This window comes from Myotis lucifugus, unplaced genomic scaffold (genome assembly GCF_000147115.1).
Source record: "Myotis lucifugus unplaced genomic scaffold, Myoluc2.0 scaffold_302, whole genome shotgun sequence".
Classification (NCBI taxonomy): domain Eukaryota; kingdom Metazoa; phylum Chordata; class Mammalia; order Chiroptera; family Vespertilionidae; genus Myotis; species Myotis lucifugus.
The window spans coordinates 329,351-345,026 of record NW_005871350.1 but is presented as its reverse complement, the minus strand read 5'-3'; the positions used below and the strand labels follow the sequence as shown (position 1 = coordinate 345,026).

General features: G+C 48.0%; 1 protein-coding gene across 1 annotated transcript in view; it reads left to right on the top strand.

Moving 5' to 3' along the window:
- The window catches only part of OBSCN (obscurin, cytoskeletal calmodulin and titin-interacting RhoGEF), a 62,062-nt gene that overhangs the window by 26,324 nt on the left and 20,062 nt on the right, over positions 1 to 15,676 (top strand). Inside the window, exons 21-27 of the mRNA XM_023763818.1 lie at positions 13,255 to 13,333; positions 13,573 to 13,697; positions 13,833 to 14,030; positions 14,272 to 14,304; positions 14,518 to 14,616; positions 14,729 to 14,944; positions 15,382 to 15,454. Coding sequence (XP_023619586.1) covers positions 13,255 to 13,333; positions 13,573 to 13,697; positions 13,833 to 14,030; positions 14,272 to 14,304; positions 14,518 to 14,616; positions 14,729 to 14,944; positions 15,382 to 15,454 — 823 coding nt within the window. The remainder of the gene's footprint in view (positions 1 to 13,254; positions 13,334 to 13,572; positions 13,698 to 13,832; positions 14,031 to 14,271; positions 14,305 to 14,517; positions 14,617 to 14,728; positions 14,945 to 15,381; positions 15,455 to 15,676) is intronic.

Here is a 15,676-nt window from a genome sequence, read left to right as displayed (position 1 = left end):
TGTGGCCAGCCTGGGTGAAAGCACTGATGGCTGTTTGAAGACTGGCCACAGCCCTTTCAGGGTGGAGGGGTCCTGCTGGGGTCTCTGGCCAGCCTGGGTGAGGGGCTGATGGCTGTTTGCAGGCTGCCCAAGCCCCCAGCGGAGACCCTCACCCCATGAGGGTGTGGCCATCCTGGGTGAGGGGCTGATGGCTGTTTGCAGGCTGGCACAGCCCCCAGCCACCCAAGCTTCCAGTGGAGGCTGGCTGGAAGCAGGTATCTGGGATTTATTTAGCTTCTATAATTGAAACTTTGTTGCCTTTTGCAGAGGCCACAGCCAGCCAGAGCAGGCGGGAAGCTTGGCTTCCTCCATCGCCAGTGCAACCAAGCCTCCTGCTTGCTCCAGCTCCGTGGCTGCTGGCCACCATCTTGGTTGGGTTAATTTGCATATAGTCACTCTGATTGGCTGGTGGGCGTGGCTTGGGCGTAGTGAAGGTACGGTCAATTAGCATCTTTGTCTTTTATTAGTGTAGATAGCCAAAAACTGGTAATGACCCATCTGTCCTCAGGGGTTGAATGGTTAACTGTGCTCTATGGAATGCCACTCAGCAAGGAAAAGGAACATGTTATTGACATGTGCAGCAAGTGTCATAAAACTGCATTTTATTGCAAGAACACCACACACACACACACACACACACACACACACACACACTCAGTGGAGTTCATGTGAAACTTATATAATCTGAACAAGGTCAGTGGATGGATTAATGTCAGTAATGGATTACTTAAAAGTTAACTTTGCCAGAAACTGGGTAAAGATATATGGGATCTCTATATTATTTCTTTTTTTAAAATTGATTTTTTTAGAGAGAGATAAAGGGAGAGGGAGGGAGAGAGCCATGCTGGCTGGGCTCTATACTATTTCTCAGAACAGCATGTGAATCTACAGTTCTCTCAAAATAAGAAGGAAAAAACTAGTCTGGCCACTGAGGCTCAGTGGCTGAGCAGTGACCAACCTGTGACCCAGGAGGTCGTGGTTTGATTCCCCATTGCAGGCTTGATCCCCAGTAGGGGGTGTGCAGGAGGCAGCCAATCAAAGATTCTCTCTCATCATTGATGTTTCTATCTTTCCCTCTCCCTTCTTCTCTGAAAACAATAAAAATATTTTTAAAAGGAAAGAACTATTAAAAACACAACAATAACAAGTAGATTATCTAAATAAGATAAGAGCATACACATGTCCCCATATACCTCTATTTCCATGCTCTGCATTCTGCTGTGTGGGTCCAGATTTTCATCTGGGGTCTTTCTGCCTGAAGGATGTCTTCTAACATTGTGTGGAGACTGGATATGCTGGAATTCTTTCAGCTTTTGTATATCTGGAAAAAAAATCTTTATTTTGGTTTTGGTTTTGAAAGATAGTTTTGCTCAAATAGTTTTTTTCTTTCCATACTTTAATGCTGTAGCTCCTCACCAGCCAGTGTGACTCAGTGGTTGAGCACCAACCTGTGAACCAGGAGGTCATGGTTGGATTCCCGGTCAGGGCACATGCCCAGGTTGCAGGCTCAATCCCCATGCAGGAGGCAGCTGATAATGATTCTCTCATTGATGTCTCTCTCTCTCTCTCCCTTCCTCTCTGAAATCAAGAAAATAATTTAAAAATCTCCCAAAACAAAAAGATGTAGCTCCCTTGTCTACTAATTTGCATTATTGCCAATGAGATATATGGCATTATTCTTGTCATTGGTTCTCTGTACATAACTTGTCTTTTCCATTGGGATTTTAATTTTTTTATGTTTGCACACCATAAAATTCACCATTTAAAAATGTATAACTCACTGGTTTTTAGTATATTCACAGGGTTGTGCAATCACCACTACCATCTAGTTCCAGAACAATTTTTATCATCCCAGGTGGAAACCTCATACCCATTAGCCATCACTCTCTATCCCTCTCCCCCAGCCACTGGAAATTGCTCATCGACTTTCTGTCTCTCTGAATTTGCCTATTCTGGACATTTCATAGAAATGGAATCCTACAATATATGGCCTTTTGTGTCTGGCTTCTGTCACTGAGCATGTTTCTAAGGCCCATTCATGTGGGAACATATATCAGTACTTCATTCCTTTTTAATGGCTGAAAAATATTCCATTGTGTATGGACTTCTCATCCATTCATTGGATGACATTTATCCATTGGTTGCTTGGCTATTATGAATAATGGCTGCTATGAACAATCAAGTACAAGTTTTTATGCAGACATGTTTCGGTTCTCTTGGGTATGTAGCTAGGAGTGGAATTACTGGTTAATATGGTAACTGTTTCTTTAACTTTTAGAGAAACCTCCAAACTGTTTTTGCACAACAGCTGCACCATTTTACACTCCCAGCAGCAATGTATTAGGCTTCCAGTTACCTCCTGGCCAGCACTTGTTATGTTAATTTCCTTAATAACAGCCATGCAAGGGGTGTGAGGTGTTATCTCGTGATTTTGATTGTATTTTTCTAGTGATAATGACTTTTGGTATTGTATGTCTTCTTTGGAGAAATATCTATTCAAATCCTTGGCCCATTTGTTAAATTGGGTTATTTATTTTTTTAAATTTTGAGTTGTGAGAGTCCTTTTTATATTCTGAGTACTAGACCTTTATTAGATATATGATTTTAAAATATTTTCTCCCATTCTGTAGGTTGTCTCTTCACTTTCTTGATAGTGTCCTTTGATGCATGAGTTTTTAATTTTTATGAAGTCCAGTTTATCTATTTTTCTTTGGATGCTTGTACTTTGGTTGTCATGTCTTAGAATCCATTGCCTAATCCAAGGCCATAAAGATTTACACCTATGCTTTCTCTTAAGTTTTTATAGTTTTAGCTCTTATAGTTAGATCTTTGGTCTATTTTATGTTCATTTTGTATATGGTGTGAGGTAAGGGCCCAAATTCATTTTTTCATGTGGAAATCCAGTTGTTCCAACACCGTGTTGCAAAGACTATTTTTCCCCATAAAATTATCTTGGAACTATTGTCCAAAACTAATTTCTATTAAATGTATGGGTTTATTTCTGACTCTCATTTCTATTCCACTGATCTAAATGTCTGTTGTTATGACATTGCCACATTATAGCTTTGTAGTAAGTTTAGAACTATAGACAGATTAGTCCTCCAAGTTTAATTTCATTTGTCCTTGGGTGTGGCCAGCAAATGACAATTGTTTTCAAGATTGTTTTGAACAATCTGGATCTCTTGCATTATTTTATAAATTGTAGGATCGCTTTGTCAATTTCTGCAAAAATGGTCCCTGGATATTTTTAAAGATTTTCTTTTTATAACTGGTTTTGAGTAATTTGATTATGATAATTGTTAGAAATAAGGCAAACCCCAAAACCAGGGGTCCTGACAGAACACAAAGGATACTTGGGAGCCAGACAGAAAGGCAAATATCTTTACTTCTGCAGGAGGGTACGCATACATAGGGTCTGACAGCACATGCACACTGAGCAGGCGGTCAGCTCAGGGTTTTATGCCTGATGCATGTGATCTGTCCCTCACTCTTGATTGGTCAGAGCTTAGGCTCACAGTCTTGAACAATTGGCTAATTTAAAGGAAAAAGGAAGGGGTTGATCTTTGTTGTTTCAAAATGGTGGCCCCCAGGGGAGCTGCAAGTCACATGGGCCAAAATGGTGGCTGCCTAAACTCTCTTCTTTGACAGAAAAGATTAATTGTTTATTCTCACAATTCCCCCGTTTTCTTATTTAACTCTTCTTCAAACTTGGCTAACATTCGTTGACTTTCATGCTCTGCAGTGTTTAGGAAATTATTTTGCTGTTTGGTCAATGCAGTTTCATTTACCCTTTGGATAAAACCTCTCATACATGGGATGATAGAACATCCCATTACTGTAACTCCTAACACTATTATCAAAGAGGTGAATATGGACACCATCATCCCCTTCCATTCTCCGAACCATTGCTCTAGTGCAGTGGTCAGCAAACCGCGGCTCGCGAGCCGCATGCGGCTCTTTGGCCCCTTGATTGTGGCTCTTCCACAAAATACCACGTGCGGGCGCCCACATACAGTGCGATTAAAACTTCATGGCCCATGCCCAGAAGTCGGTTTTCAGCCTGTGCGAGTCTATTTTGAAGAAGTGGCGTTAGAAGAAGTGGGGGGTGTCGGTAGGTCGGGCGATGGGAAACGCAGCACAGGTGGGCCGTGGGATACGCAGCGTGGAGAAGGTACATTGTTTTGAGGTACATTTGTTGAGGTCGACCCCTTCCAACTCTCCCATCCACACTCATCTATCTGAAACAAGTATACAAGGTGAGTGTGGATGGGAGAGTTGGAAGGGGTCGACCTCAGCGAACGTACCTCAATCAGATTGAGGACATTTTTAGCAAAGGCCAGCTTAGGAGTACCCTAATTAAGTTAATAACAGTGTACCTACCTATATAGTTTAAGTTTAAAAAATTTGGCTCGCAAAAGAAATTTCAATCATTGTACTGTTGATATTTGGCTCTGTTGACTAATGAGTTTGCCGACCACTGCTCTAGTGAATCAGAGAAAGGGTCCTCAATTCCAGGATTCTCAGCTAACTCATTAGCTAAATTGTTAATCCCTATACGACCTTGGTAATGGTTCCGTCTGGAGCTGTGTTGTCAGGGATGAATGTACACTAGCCCCCCAACATTACATATACTCCTTTTTCTGCCAAAATCAGATCCAAGACCAATCTATTCTCCCATGTCATCCTGCTGGTGGCATCTAGTTGTTTAGCTATACCTTTAACTGCATCTCAGAGTATAGTTAATAATCCTTTGTTGATTATAGTAAATACTAGTGACCTGGTGCATGAAATTTGTGCATATTAAAAGGGAATTAATTAGAGAAAATATTTTAATATTGCTATTTGCTCTTTCTCTATAATAGAAGTGTCAGAGATGAAAGAAAATTAGTAAAATGTATATGAAAATCTTCCTCCTGTCAGAATCTGGGGCATGCCACGGGAACTAGAGTCAAGTCCCCGCCCACCCATGTGCACCTCAAAATTGTGTGAGACCCAGACCCAGCCGGCCCTACCCCCATTAGGCTAGATCCAGACCCAGCCGGCCCCACCCCTGTCAAGCCCTGCCAGGTGGGGGTGCGCAACCTCAGGTCGCCTGGCCCCGCACCGGGGTAGGGGGTGTGGCCTGAGGTCCCCCAGCCTGGGCCAGGGCAGGGGCACACCTTGAGGTTCCCCATCAAGTCCCATGGGCGAGGGGTGCAGCCTGAGGTCTCCTGGCAAGCCCCGCTGGGCAGGGGGTGCAGCCTGAGGTTCCCCCATCAAGCCCCACCAGGTAGGGGGCGCAGCCTCAGGTCCCCTGCCCTGGCCCAGTGCCACACAGCCTCAGGTCCCTGCTGATTGCTCGTTAAGGCTCATTACAGTAACTCGGCCTCCACTGTGGGTGCAGCCATCTTGTGTTACAGAATCCCTGCCTCCGCTGTGGGCACAGCCATCTTGACAGTTGTGTCATGATGGTCAATTTGCATATTCCCTCTTTATTAGATAAAATAATTAATCCAACCACATTCTTATTTACAGTGGACCACCAAAACAGGACAGATTTAAATCCTGTGGCAATCTGATTTCTAGCCTTAAACTCATTTGGCACTCCTCCTGGAACCCCAATGGGTTCTGTGTATATATGGGGATCAAAGGGACCCCTTGGACTCTCCTTCCTAGTCTGTCTGTCCATTGAAAAAGGTTTACGATATGCCAAAGTGAAAGGGATAGCCAATTGTATCAGAGCACAAGTTCCACTCCAACTGCCGGGCTAGGCCCCATGGAAGGGTCCTCCACAATACCACCAGACATCAACACGGGTTATCGGCAGTGCAGAATTATTGGCTTCTGAGGATACTCAGCCATTTACACATCTGGATAAATTTCCCATAAACTCCGAGTACTATTCCCCCCCACCTTAAGAGGCAGGAGGTATAGTTTACATTGGAAGTGGAGGCTGGATCATTTTGGGGGATCCTTGCTCTTTACCTCTGTTGGATGGAAACAACAGGGAGAGAGTATTACAAGAAGCATTTTCCCAGGCGGTTTCTTCCTGATACAGGACAAGCACACATTCCATCCAGGTACTGTCTGAGGTCCATTCAAATGGAAATGGGACCACTTGGGTCTCTAGCCTTCATGCCTCTCAAGCGTAACAGTTACTTTTATTTAGGGTGCGTACAGAATATTTAATCCATAATCATTTCCTTATATCCTACTTCTATTTGCATGGTGGTGGCAGTGGCCTAGGGTACCTTGTCCTGTGACATCTACTCCTAAATCTAGTCCTAGCCAATCTTTTGTCCTAAAAGCTGAAATATCCAAGTCATTCAAGTTACCTATAATCAGTAACTTAACTGGGTAAGCATGATCCAGATTATACACATTTTCCCAGTCCACATTGTAAGCCCCTGCAATTTTCCAGAGCCCTAAAGCAGATAGCTTACAGTTTCTTTAGTGTTAATTTCAAGGGGATATGTCCTAGTATGGCCGTCCAAGTTGAGGTGTCTCCACCCAGGGAAGCTGGTGGTCCACCCTTAACCCGTGTGTAGGTCCATACTCGTTCTGCAGTCTGAACAGTGGTCTCAGTGGTAAGCAAGACAAGGTAGGGTCCTTCACAGGAGGGTTCCCACTTGTTTCCCTCCATGTCTTGACCAGAACATAGTCTCCCGGTCAATGGCGATGAGCCAGGAACTCAAGAGGAGGGTCAGGAGGCCTTCTAACCTGAGGGAGATTAAAGTAGAAGAGATACCCAGTACATAGTTCTTAAGAAATTGGTCCCTAGTCTCCATTTTAGGAAGATTTTGAGGCATTCCAGGGCCTATTGGAATGACCTAAAGGAATTCTATGTCTAGAAAAAGTTTAACTTCATTTGTCCTTGGGTGTGGCCAGCAAAGGACACTAATTGGATTTCTGTTATCCTTCTCCCTGAGTACATTGATATAAGCTATTTGCCCTCTGGTTAGAGAGGCAAAATGCAAATCATTTACTCTTAAGTGTCCTTGGTTTAGGGAAGATGGGATTTACTAGATAGCTCCAAATTTCACTTAACCATCTCAGTTTCCACTTGTCTTGGCTTGCTGGCCAGTGTCATTTATATAACTTCCTTCCTCACAAACCTTACAAACTTTCAGAACCCACTTTCTTTTTCCTTCAAAATGACACCAAAACCATAATTTCTTTCCAATTGGAATTCTGTTTTGGGGAATTCTTAACCCTTATAAACCTTAATTTTTAGGTGACATGTAATTAACATTCCTCAGATTTGCAATATATTCACATTTTTAAAGATATATTTTAAATAAAATACAAGGCTTATTCATTCAAATCCATCCTCTAGATTCTCCATACAAGGCATACTCAGATTAATATTTCAGTATCCTGTTATTTCAACATACCTAAATGTTTAACAATTTTTACCATTTAACCCAGCAAAATTTTAAGCTACATGCTCTCGGGACCTGGGAGTCAACCTTGGAATGTGGTCCATTCTCATTCAAGAACTGCCCATTATCATGGAAACATTAATGTTGTTGCCCAAACAATAGAGTCCCACCCCAGCCCACATTGCTTACTTCCCCATACCTGTAATCCCTGCTTCCCCATGTAACCTTTGTCCCTATGTTCCTAAACCTGCGGAGAGCAAACTAAGCCCCCAAAAGATAGAAATCAGTAACCAAAATTACATTACAGACACACAGACAAAAAAAATCTCACTTGCTAAGAATTTCTGGCAGCTGATGCCCTAAGAAGGAAAGCAGAAAGAGTCCCCAAGATTAAGAATTCTTGGAAGCTGCTGGGGCATTCCTGCAATCTCTGCCACATGTTCAGCCTTGCCACAAATAGCTGGGCTCCCCCAAAGCAGGACATGCCCAATCTTAAAACAAATTAAACCAAACAACAAAGAGACACAAAACATCACAGGTGTGCACAACCCACAGATAAAGCTTCACACCATGCTCCTTGTCTGTCTGGCTACAGACACCACAGAATGCCCTGATTAAAAAACAACAAAGCAGAACAATGTCTCCTGTCCCTGGTTCGGAGACTGTCCTTCCCCTGAACCTCAGCATTCTCCCTAATGGACTATCTGGGAGAATGTATTCCCTAGGCCTAGAATTTTTGTTTCCCATTCTCAGAAAGTCCCCTGTGACTATGTGCTCAACCTCCCATACTGGAAATTTCTCACACTCCCCGAAATCTGCTTCAAACCTCTCTGGCCACTTCCCTCACAGGAGAACGGAACCACAGATCAAAACTCTGCACTAGCTTCATGTCCAAGACACATCCCAGTCACATATACCCGACCTCTGAGGATACCCAACCACCAAAGTAATACTCAGTCCAATTCCCCACCTTGGCTCATGCATGAGGTCACCTGATTGCCATGGTTCTTGCTTGCTTGGGCCCTTCCTCCATTGCTGGCTGACTCTCTATCCCAAGCTCATAATCAGCCCAGGGGGTAATGGCTGTCCCTCCTCACCGAGGCAGTCACAACTTGGCAGCAGGGCACACCTCCCTCCTCAGGAGAGGGGTCTAATTGCCCCCGTAGTGACAATTGGAATTACAGATGAGCCCCCAAATTGTTAGAAATAAGGTGAACCCCCAAAACCAGGGGTCCTGGCAGAATACAAAGCATACTCGGGAGCCAGATAGTAAGGCAAATATCGTTAACTCCTGCAGGAGGGTGCACAGACACATAGTCTGGCAGCACATACACACTGAGCAGGTGATCTGCTCAGGGTTTTATGCCCTACGCACGTGATCTGTCCCTCACTCTTGATTGGTCAGAGCTTAGACTCACAGTCTTGTGCAATTGGCTAATTTAAAGGAAGGAGTTGACCTTTGTTATTTCAAAATGGTGGCCCCCAGGGGAGCTGCAAGTCACGAGGGCCAACATGGTGGCTGCCTAAACTACCTTCTTTGTGTTAACGTAAAAAAACCATTGAAACCTGTAAAGAATTTTGTGAGTTTATTTGAGCCAAACTGTGAACATATGCCGGGAAGCAGAAGCTCAACGAATTGAGATAGTGCTCCGGAGAATGGCAGGGTTACATCCGTATTTATACATGAAATTCATTGGTGACAGATTTAAGGAGGTGGGATTAAGCAAAGCAGGGGAAACCTCTGTGATAGGATAAAAAGTAAAATGATGAACACATACTTAGGTGGGTGCAGGATCAATTAACATGATAATGAAGGAATTTGTAGTATCTGTCCTGGCACCGAGAACATTTGGTTGTGCCCCAGGGGCTCCAGAAAAAGGGAAGTTACAAGTTACCCAGACATTTCAAGGGTATGTTATCTTAGAGGCAAAAAGGCAAATGGGCTCAGTAAGGATCAAAGTTGATCTCGTCAGTGAAGATACTGGCCTAGGACATAACTGCCCACCATAACTGCTTTTAGTTAAAGTTTAATTTCAGACCATCCTTTGTGGTTATTTTAGGTCTCTGAGTCTGCTAGGCTGCCACACAGGCCTTCCCTGAGCTTGTCAGGTCAGCGTGTGGCCCCTTTCGTCCACATTTGACAGAAAAGATTACTTGTTTATTCTCACATATTCTTTGATTTGAGAGAGAGAGAGAGAGAGGAAGGAAGGGAGAGGGAGAGAGAGATAAAATCATTGATCAGCTGCCTCCTGCACGCCCCCTACTGGGGATCGAGCCCACAACCTGGGCACGTGTCCTGACCAGGAATTAAAACTGGTGACCTCTCAGTGCATGGAATGATGCTCAACCACTGAACCACACCAGCCAGGGCTGGTGCAACTTTTCTTTATGTTCCCCTTATGCTTGCAGTTAATGGAGCTTCTTGGAATTTTAGGGGTTTATAGTTTTAAATAAGTTTGGATTTTTTGGCCATTATTTCTTCAAATATTTGTTCTTTTCCCCTCATTTGGTGACTTCAGTTACATGTCTATCAAGCTACTTGAAGCCACAGTGCAGCTCATTGATACTCTTATGTTTTTAACACTATTTTTTTCTCTGTGCATTTCATTTGGATTTTTCTATTGCTATGCCTATGCAGTCACTGCTCTTAGTATCTAATCTGCTGGTAGTCTCATCTACTGTATTTTTTGTCTCCAGAAATTCTACTTGACTCTTATTTATATGCCCTATCTCTACTTAACTTTTTTTGAACACAGAGAATACAGTTCTGATACCTGCATGTCCTTCTCTGGCAGTTCTAATGTCATGTCAGTTCTGACTGATCATTCTCCACATTGAGGGTCCTGTGTTCCTGCCTCCTTGCATGTCTGGAGACTTCTGACTGTGTGCCTGACACTGCGAGTCTTGTCCTGCGGGGAGCTGGATGTTGTGCATTCCTGCAGGTCTCCTGGACTATGTTCTGGAAAACAGTGGCTTCTTTGGAAGCACTTTGGTTGTTTGGTGTGTGATTTGTTAGTTGAGGCCAAGGCAGCACTCAGGGCTAATTCTCTTCCTACTGGGGAGAGAACGCTCCTGAGCACCTCCCAGATGCCTGTGGGTTGGGTTTCCAGTCTGGCTGTGGAAATAGGAGCATCCCAGACCTTGTGCCCCTCCAGCATTGTTTCCTCTAGCATCTCAGATGGCTCTTCCCTCACATGACATACTAATCAGTCATCTGCTTAATCCCTGAGGGAGGGATCCCTCTGTGTAGTTGCCTCTTCTCTGGTTTTCTGTCCTGTGACTCCAGCTGCTTTCTGTCTCCTCAACTCAGGGTCTGCCTGGCTCTGCCTCAGCTTCCTCTTCTGGGCCTGAAGGCAGGAAGCTGGGGCAATCACAGGGCTCACCATTGTTTCCTGTCTATAAGGGCTCAGTGTCCTTGCTTAATGCTCATTGACTTGAAACCATTCTGATGATTCTGTACCCAATTCCAAAGTGTGTGGGTTTTCTCTACAGCAAGCAATTCTCGCACACCAGCTGGGTGTCCTATAATTTAACTCAGTTTGACATTATCTACTTGAAGATAGCGTCAAACCCCACAGGTTAAGGGCTCAGGACCACAAGAGTGAACGGGTTCAGATGCCAATGGTAAATCCAAGTTGTCACCTGTGCTTCTTTGTGTCAGAGGTTCTCACAGCCATCTCCTCGGGTTCCATTAATTTGCTAGAGTGGCTCACAGAACTCAGAGAAACATTTACTTATGAGGTCACTGTCTTAATGTAAAAATTATAACTCAGGAACAACCAGGTGGAAGAGATGCACAGGACAGGGTATGGGGAAGGGGGAGGGGCTTGCATGCTCTCTGAGCCCAGCACTCTCTCTGCAGCTCCACTTGCCCACCAACTGGGAAGCTCTCCAAACTCCCATCCTTTTGGGTGTTCCTGGAGGCGCCATCACACAGGCATGATTGATTCAACCTCCAGCCCCTTTACCTTACCTCGAGGGACTGAAGCTTCCAACCCTCTAATCCAGGGGTCCTCAAACTTTTTAAACAGGGGGCCAGTTCACTGTCCCTCAGACCGTTGCAGGGCCGGACTATAGTTTTAAAAAAAACTAGTCGGCTGCTAAGCAACAGGCAGCGGCGGCAAAAACACCCAGCGGGCTGGATAAATGTTTTCAGCGGGCCGCAGTTTGAGGACCCCTGCTCTAATCACATGGTTGCTTGTCCTGGCAACCAGCCCTGTCTTAGGGGCTTTCCAAAAGTCACATCCTATATAATAAAAGAGAAACATGCAAATTAACCATCCCTCTGCTATGCTCAAGCCACGCCCACCAGCCAATCAGGAGCAAGTATGCAAATTAACCCAATTAAGATGGCGGCAGCCACGGAGCTGGAGCGAGCGGGAGGCTTGGGTTGCCTCCGGTGATGGAGGAAGCCAAGCTTCCTGCCTGCCCTGGCCGGCCCTGGGATCCGCTCAAAGCTACAAAGTTTCAATTATAGAAGATAAAAAAATCCCAGATACCTGCTTCCAGCTGGCCGTGGTCTCCACTCAAGGAGGGGCTTCCAGCCGGACCTGGGCTCCGCTCAAGGCTACAAAGTTTCAATTATAGAGGATAAATAAATCCCAGAAAAAAAAGAAAAAGAAAAAGAGGCTGGGAGCTTGGGTCAGCCTGAAAACGGCCATCAGCCCCTCACCCAGGCTGGCCAGGCACCCCACGGGACCCCCACCCTGATCCAGGAACCCTTCAGGGCAAACCAGCCAACCCCCACCCGTGCACCAGGCCTCTATCCTATATAATAAAAGGGTAATGTGCAAATTGACCCTAACAGCAGAACGACTGGTCACTATGACACACACTGACCACCAGGGGGCAGACGCTCAATGCAGGTCTGCTCCCTGCTGGCAAGTGGACATCCCCCAAGGACTCCTGGGCTGCCAGAGGGATGTCTGACTGACAGCTTAGGCCCGATCCCCCGGGGAGCGGGCCTAAGCCAGCAGGTGGACATCCCCCGAGGGGTCCCAGTCTATGAGAGGGCACAGGCCGGGCTGAGGGACCCCCCCAAGTGCACAAATTTTTGTGCACTGGGCCTCTATTTATTAACATAAACTCAGGTGTGCGTATTTTGTTTCACGTATTTTGTTTGTTTTAATTGTTTCAACTGGAGGGTGTCTTAGTTCATGCTGCTCTAACAAAGCACCAAAGACAGGGTGGCTTATGAACAACAGAAATGTATTTCTGCGTTTTGGAGGCTGAAAGTCCAAGGGCCGGTGCCAGCACCATTGGATTCTTCTGAGTCATAGATGGCCCTCCTGGCTGTGTCCTCACATGGTGGAAGGAGTGCTGTGGGGTCCCTTTCATAAGGGCACTAACCTCATTTCTAATGGCCCCACCCTCATGATCTTGTCATCCCCCAAAGGTCCCACATCCGAATGCAATCACCTTGGAGGTTAGGCTTCAGCATTTGGGGGGCACACAAACATCCTGTCCATAGCAGAGAGCAGATCCAGTCCCTGTTACACCATCATGACTATAAGTGGAAGCCCTCAGCTGAGGCCCAGATACACCAATCTCTGCCCCTTAGTGGGATGGAATTGGAAGATGTTGCCACTTACCCTACCTTCCATTTGTGAAGCTCAGAGTCACCCATATCTATAATTTGTTGGGTCTTGTAGTTAGTTACAGGCCTAGAACTTGGGCTGGTAACAGCCTGGGGGTGGGGAGGGGCCACAGGGCAGCCGTGTCCCTATGACTTCTGACTCAGGAGGGTAAGTGGCTCCAGGAACAGCTGTGCAGGGAGAACCAGGTGCCTCTGGGGTGGGGCTGTGCCCGGACAGAGGGAGTGCAGCCTGGCTCCAGCTTCACTCTTCATCCCCAGTGACCAGCACTGACTATGACACTGCCGCGGATGCCACCGAGACCTCGTCCTACTTCAGCGCCCAAGGCTACCAGTCCAGGTGGGGGCCGCACAGGGGCGGTAGTGCCCAGCAGGCTGGCAGTCCCCAGCCCTGGCATGGGGGTGGCCGTGCTGGCTTGGACCGACAGAATCCCAGTCCTGGAGGCTTCACCAAGGCCACACGGTCTCTGTCCAGCATGTTAACAAAAGACCTCAGAAGTCATCCAGACTGACCCCACTCCCCTTGCCCTGGACCCCTCACCCATCCACATCATGCTGCCCCTTTCTGTTCCCTGCCAGTCGCGAGCAGGAGGGTGTAGAGTCTACGTCAGAAGAGGGACAATTGCCCCAGGTGGTGGAGGAGCTGAAAGACCTCCAGGTGGCCCCCGGCACACGCCTGGCCAAGTTCCAGCTCAAGGTGAAAGGTGAGGGAGATAGGGCCGGAGGGCTGGGTGGGGTCTCCCACCAGTAGAAGTTAGGTGGTCACTGTGGCCTGGGGGGTCTCCAGGGATCCCCTCAAGTGGAGGACACAGCACCCACAACTCTCTCTGTGGTTTCAGGCTACCCGGTGCCCCGCCTGTACTGGTTCAAAGATGGGCAGCCCCTGACTGCTTCTGCGCACATTCGCATGGTGAACAAGAAGGCACTGCACAGCCTGGAGATCCTGTCGGTTACCAGCGAGGATGCCGGCCAGTACTCCGCCTACGTCAGCAACACTGTGGGTGCCGCTTACTCCTCTGCCCAGTTACTGGTCCAAGGTGGGTGCTGGGGGCTGATGTCTGCCTGTGTGACCCCCATGGCAGGCCTGGGGTTGGGCCCACGGTCTTCACCCCAGGTGCAGAGGTGTGGTGGGAGCGCAGACACCTGCCTGCCTGCATTCCAGAAGGTGCTGGGTGTGGGAGTGGGAGGGTTCCTCAGAGCCCTCACCCTTGGAGCAGGCCCCGGGCCCACGCAGGACACACTGTCCTACTTCAGGTCTGACTTACCTGCCTCTTTCAGGCCCTAATGACCCAGAAAAGAAGCCGGCAGCAGGTGAGCCGAGTCCAGATGGAGGGAGGGCAGGAGGCTCAGTGAGGGTGGTGGGGGGATGCCCATCGGGTGGAGGGAGGGAGGAACCCTGGGCACAGGCTCCAGGGACAACCACTCAGGTGGGTGGGGGCTTGGGCCTGGGAGGAGGGGCAGAGCCTACCCATCACAGGGCTGTGGCTCTCCACTTGTCACCAGCAGCCTCCTGTGTCTCCCCAGATGTGCAGCAACAGCTGGTGCCACCCCGATTCCTGGAGAAGTTCACCTCTAAGAAGGTGAAGAAAGGCTCCAGTATTACTTTCTCCGTGAAGGTCAAAGGTAGGGCATCCTGTCCTCCTTCACTCAGGATCCCCAGAGAGGATCAGAGGCACTGCCCTTCTAGAATCTCTTCTCAGTGGTGGCTGACTGTCCATCATCCACTCCTGCCCAGGTCTCCCCACCCCCACTGTGCACTGGCTGCGGGAGGAGGCCGAGCAGGTGCTGTGGATTGGCCAGGACACCCCGGGCTACACGGTGGCCAGCTCAGCCCAGCAGCACAGCCTGGTCCTGCTGGACGTGGGTCCACAGCACCAGGGCACCTACACCTGCATCGCATCCAACGCTGCTGGCCAGGCCCTCTGCTCCGCCAGCCTGCATGTCTCTGGCTGTGAGTGGGCGTGGGTGGCCTGTTGGGGATGGGAGGGAGCCACCCTCCCTGAGGACTGTCACCCCCTCTCTGAGACCCTGCCTAGACTCCTCCCTGAGCACAGCCCCCAGGGGCCAGGTCCCATCCCTGCCTGTGGGCTCAGACCAGCAGGCCAAGACCTGTAGCAGCCCCTGCCACCCCAAGCAGTCTCTTCCTGGCCCCCTCAGCCCCTCTGTGGGCAGGTCCATCAAGTGTGGACCCATTCCTGTCCCCACCACTGGGGGGGGGCGAGGGGGTGTGGGCTACATTGGGATGCCGGGCACAGCCTTTCCTTGAGACTCTAGACGGACAGGCCAAGGCCCTACGTAGGGGTGGCCCACACATCCCAGGCAGAGGTCCCCACCAGAATCATCTCAGCGGGTTGGGGTCATTCTGACAGTCACCTGTTCTTCTGACAGTGCCCAAGGAGGCAGGATCAGCGGGAGAGACCGCTGGGGTGAAGGAGGCCCTCATCTCCTCCTTTCTTCAGGGGTGAGTGAGGGCTCCGTCAGAGCTGATGGGGGTGGCTTGGAGTTCTAGAAGCCCTGGGAGGGGGCAGCACTGCTGCCAGGGAGGGAGCCCTATCCTGGACCGCAGCCTGACTCTGTCCCTTGCAAGCTGTGTGGCTTGGGCCAGCCCCCATCCCCCCCCAAATAAAACAACAACTCTGTGCCTCAGTTTCCCCATTGTGAACTGAGGGCTCCCCCGAGCCTG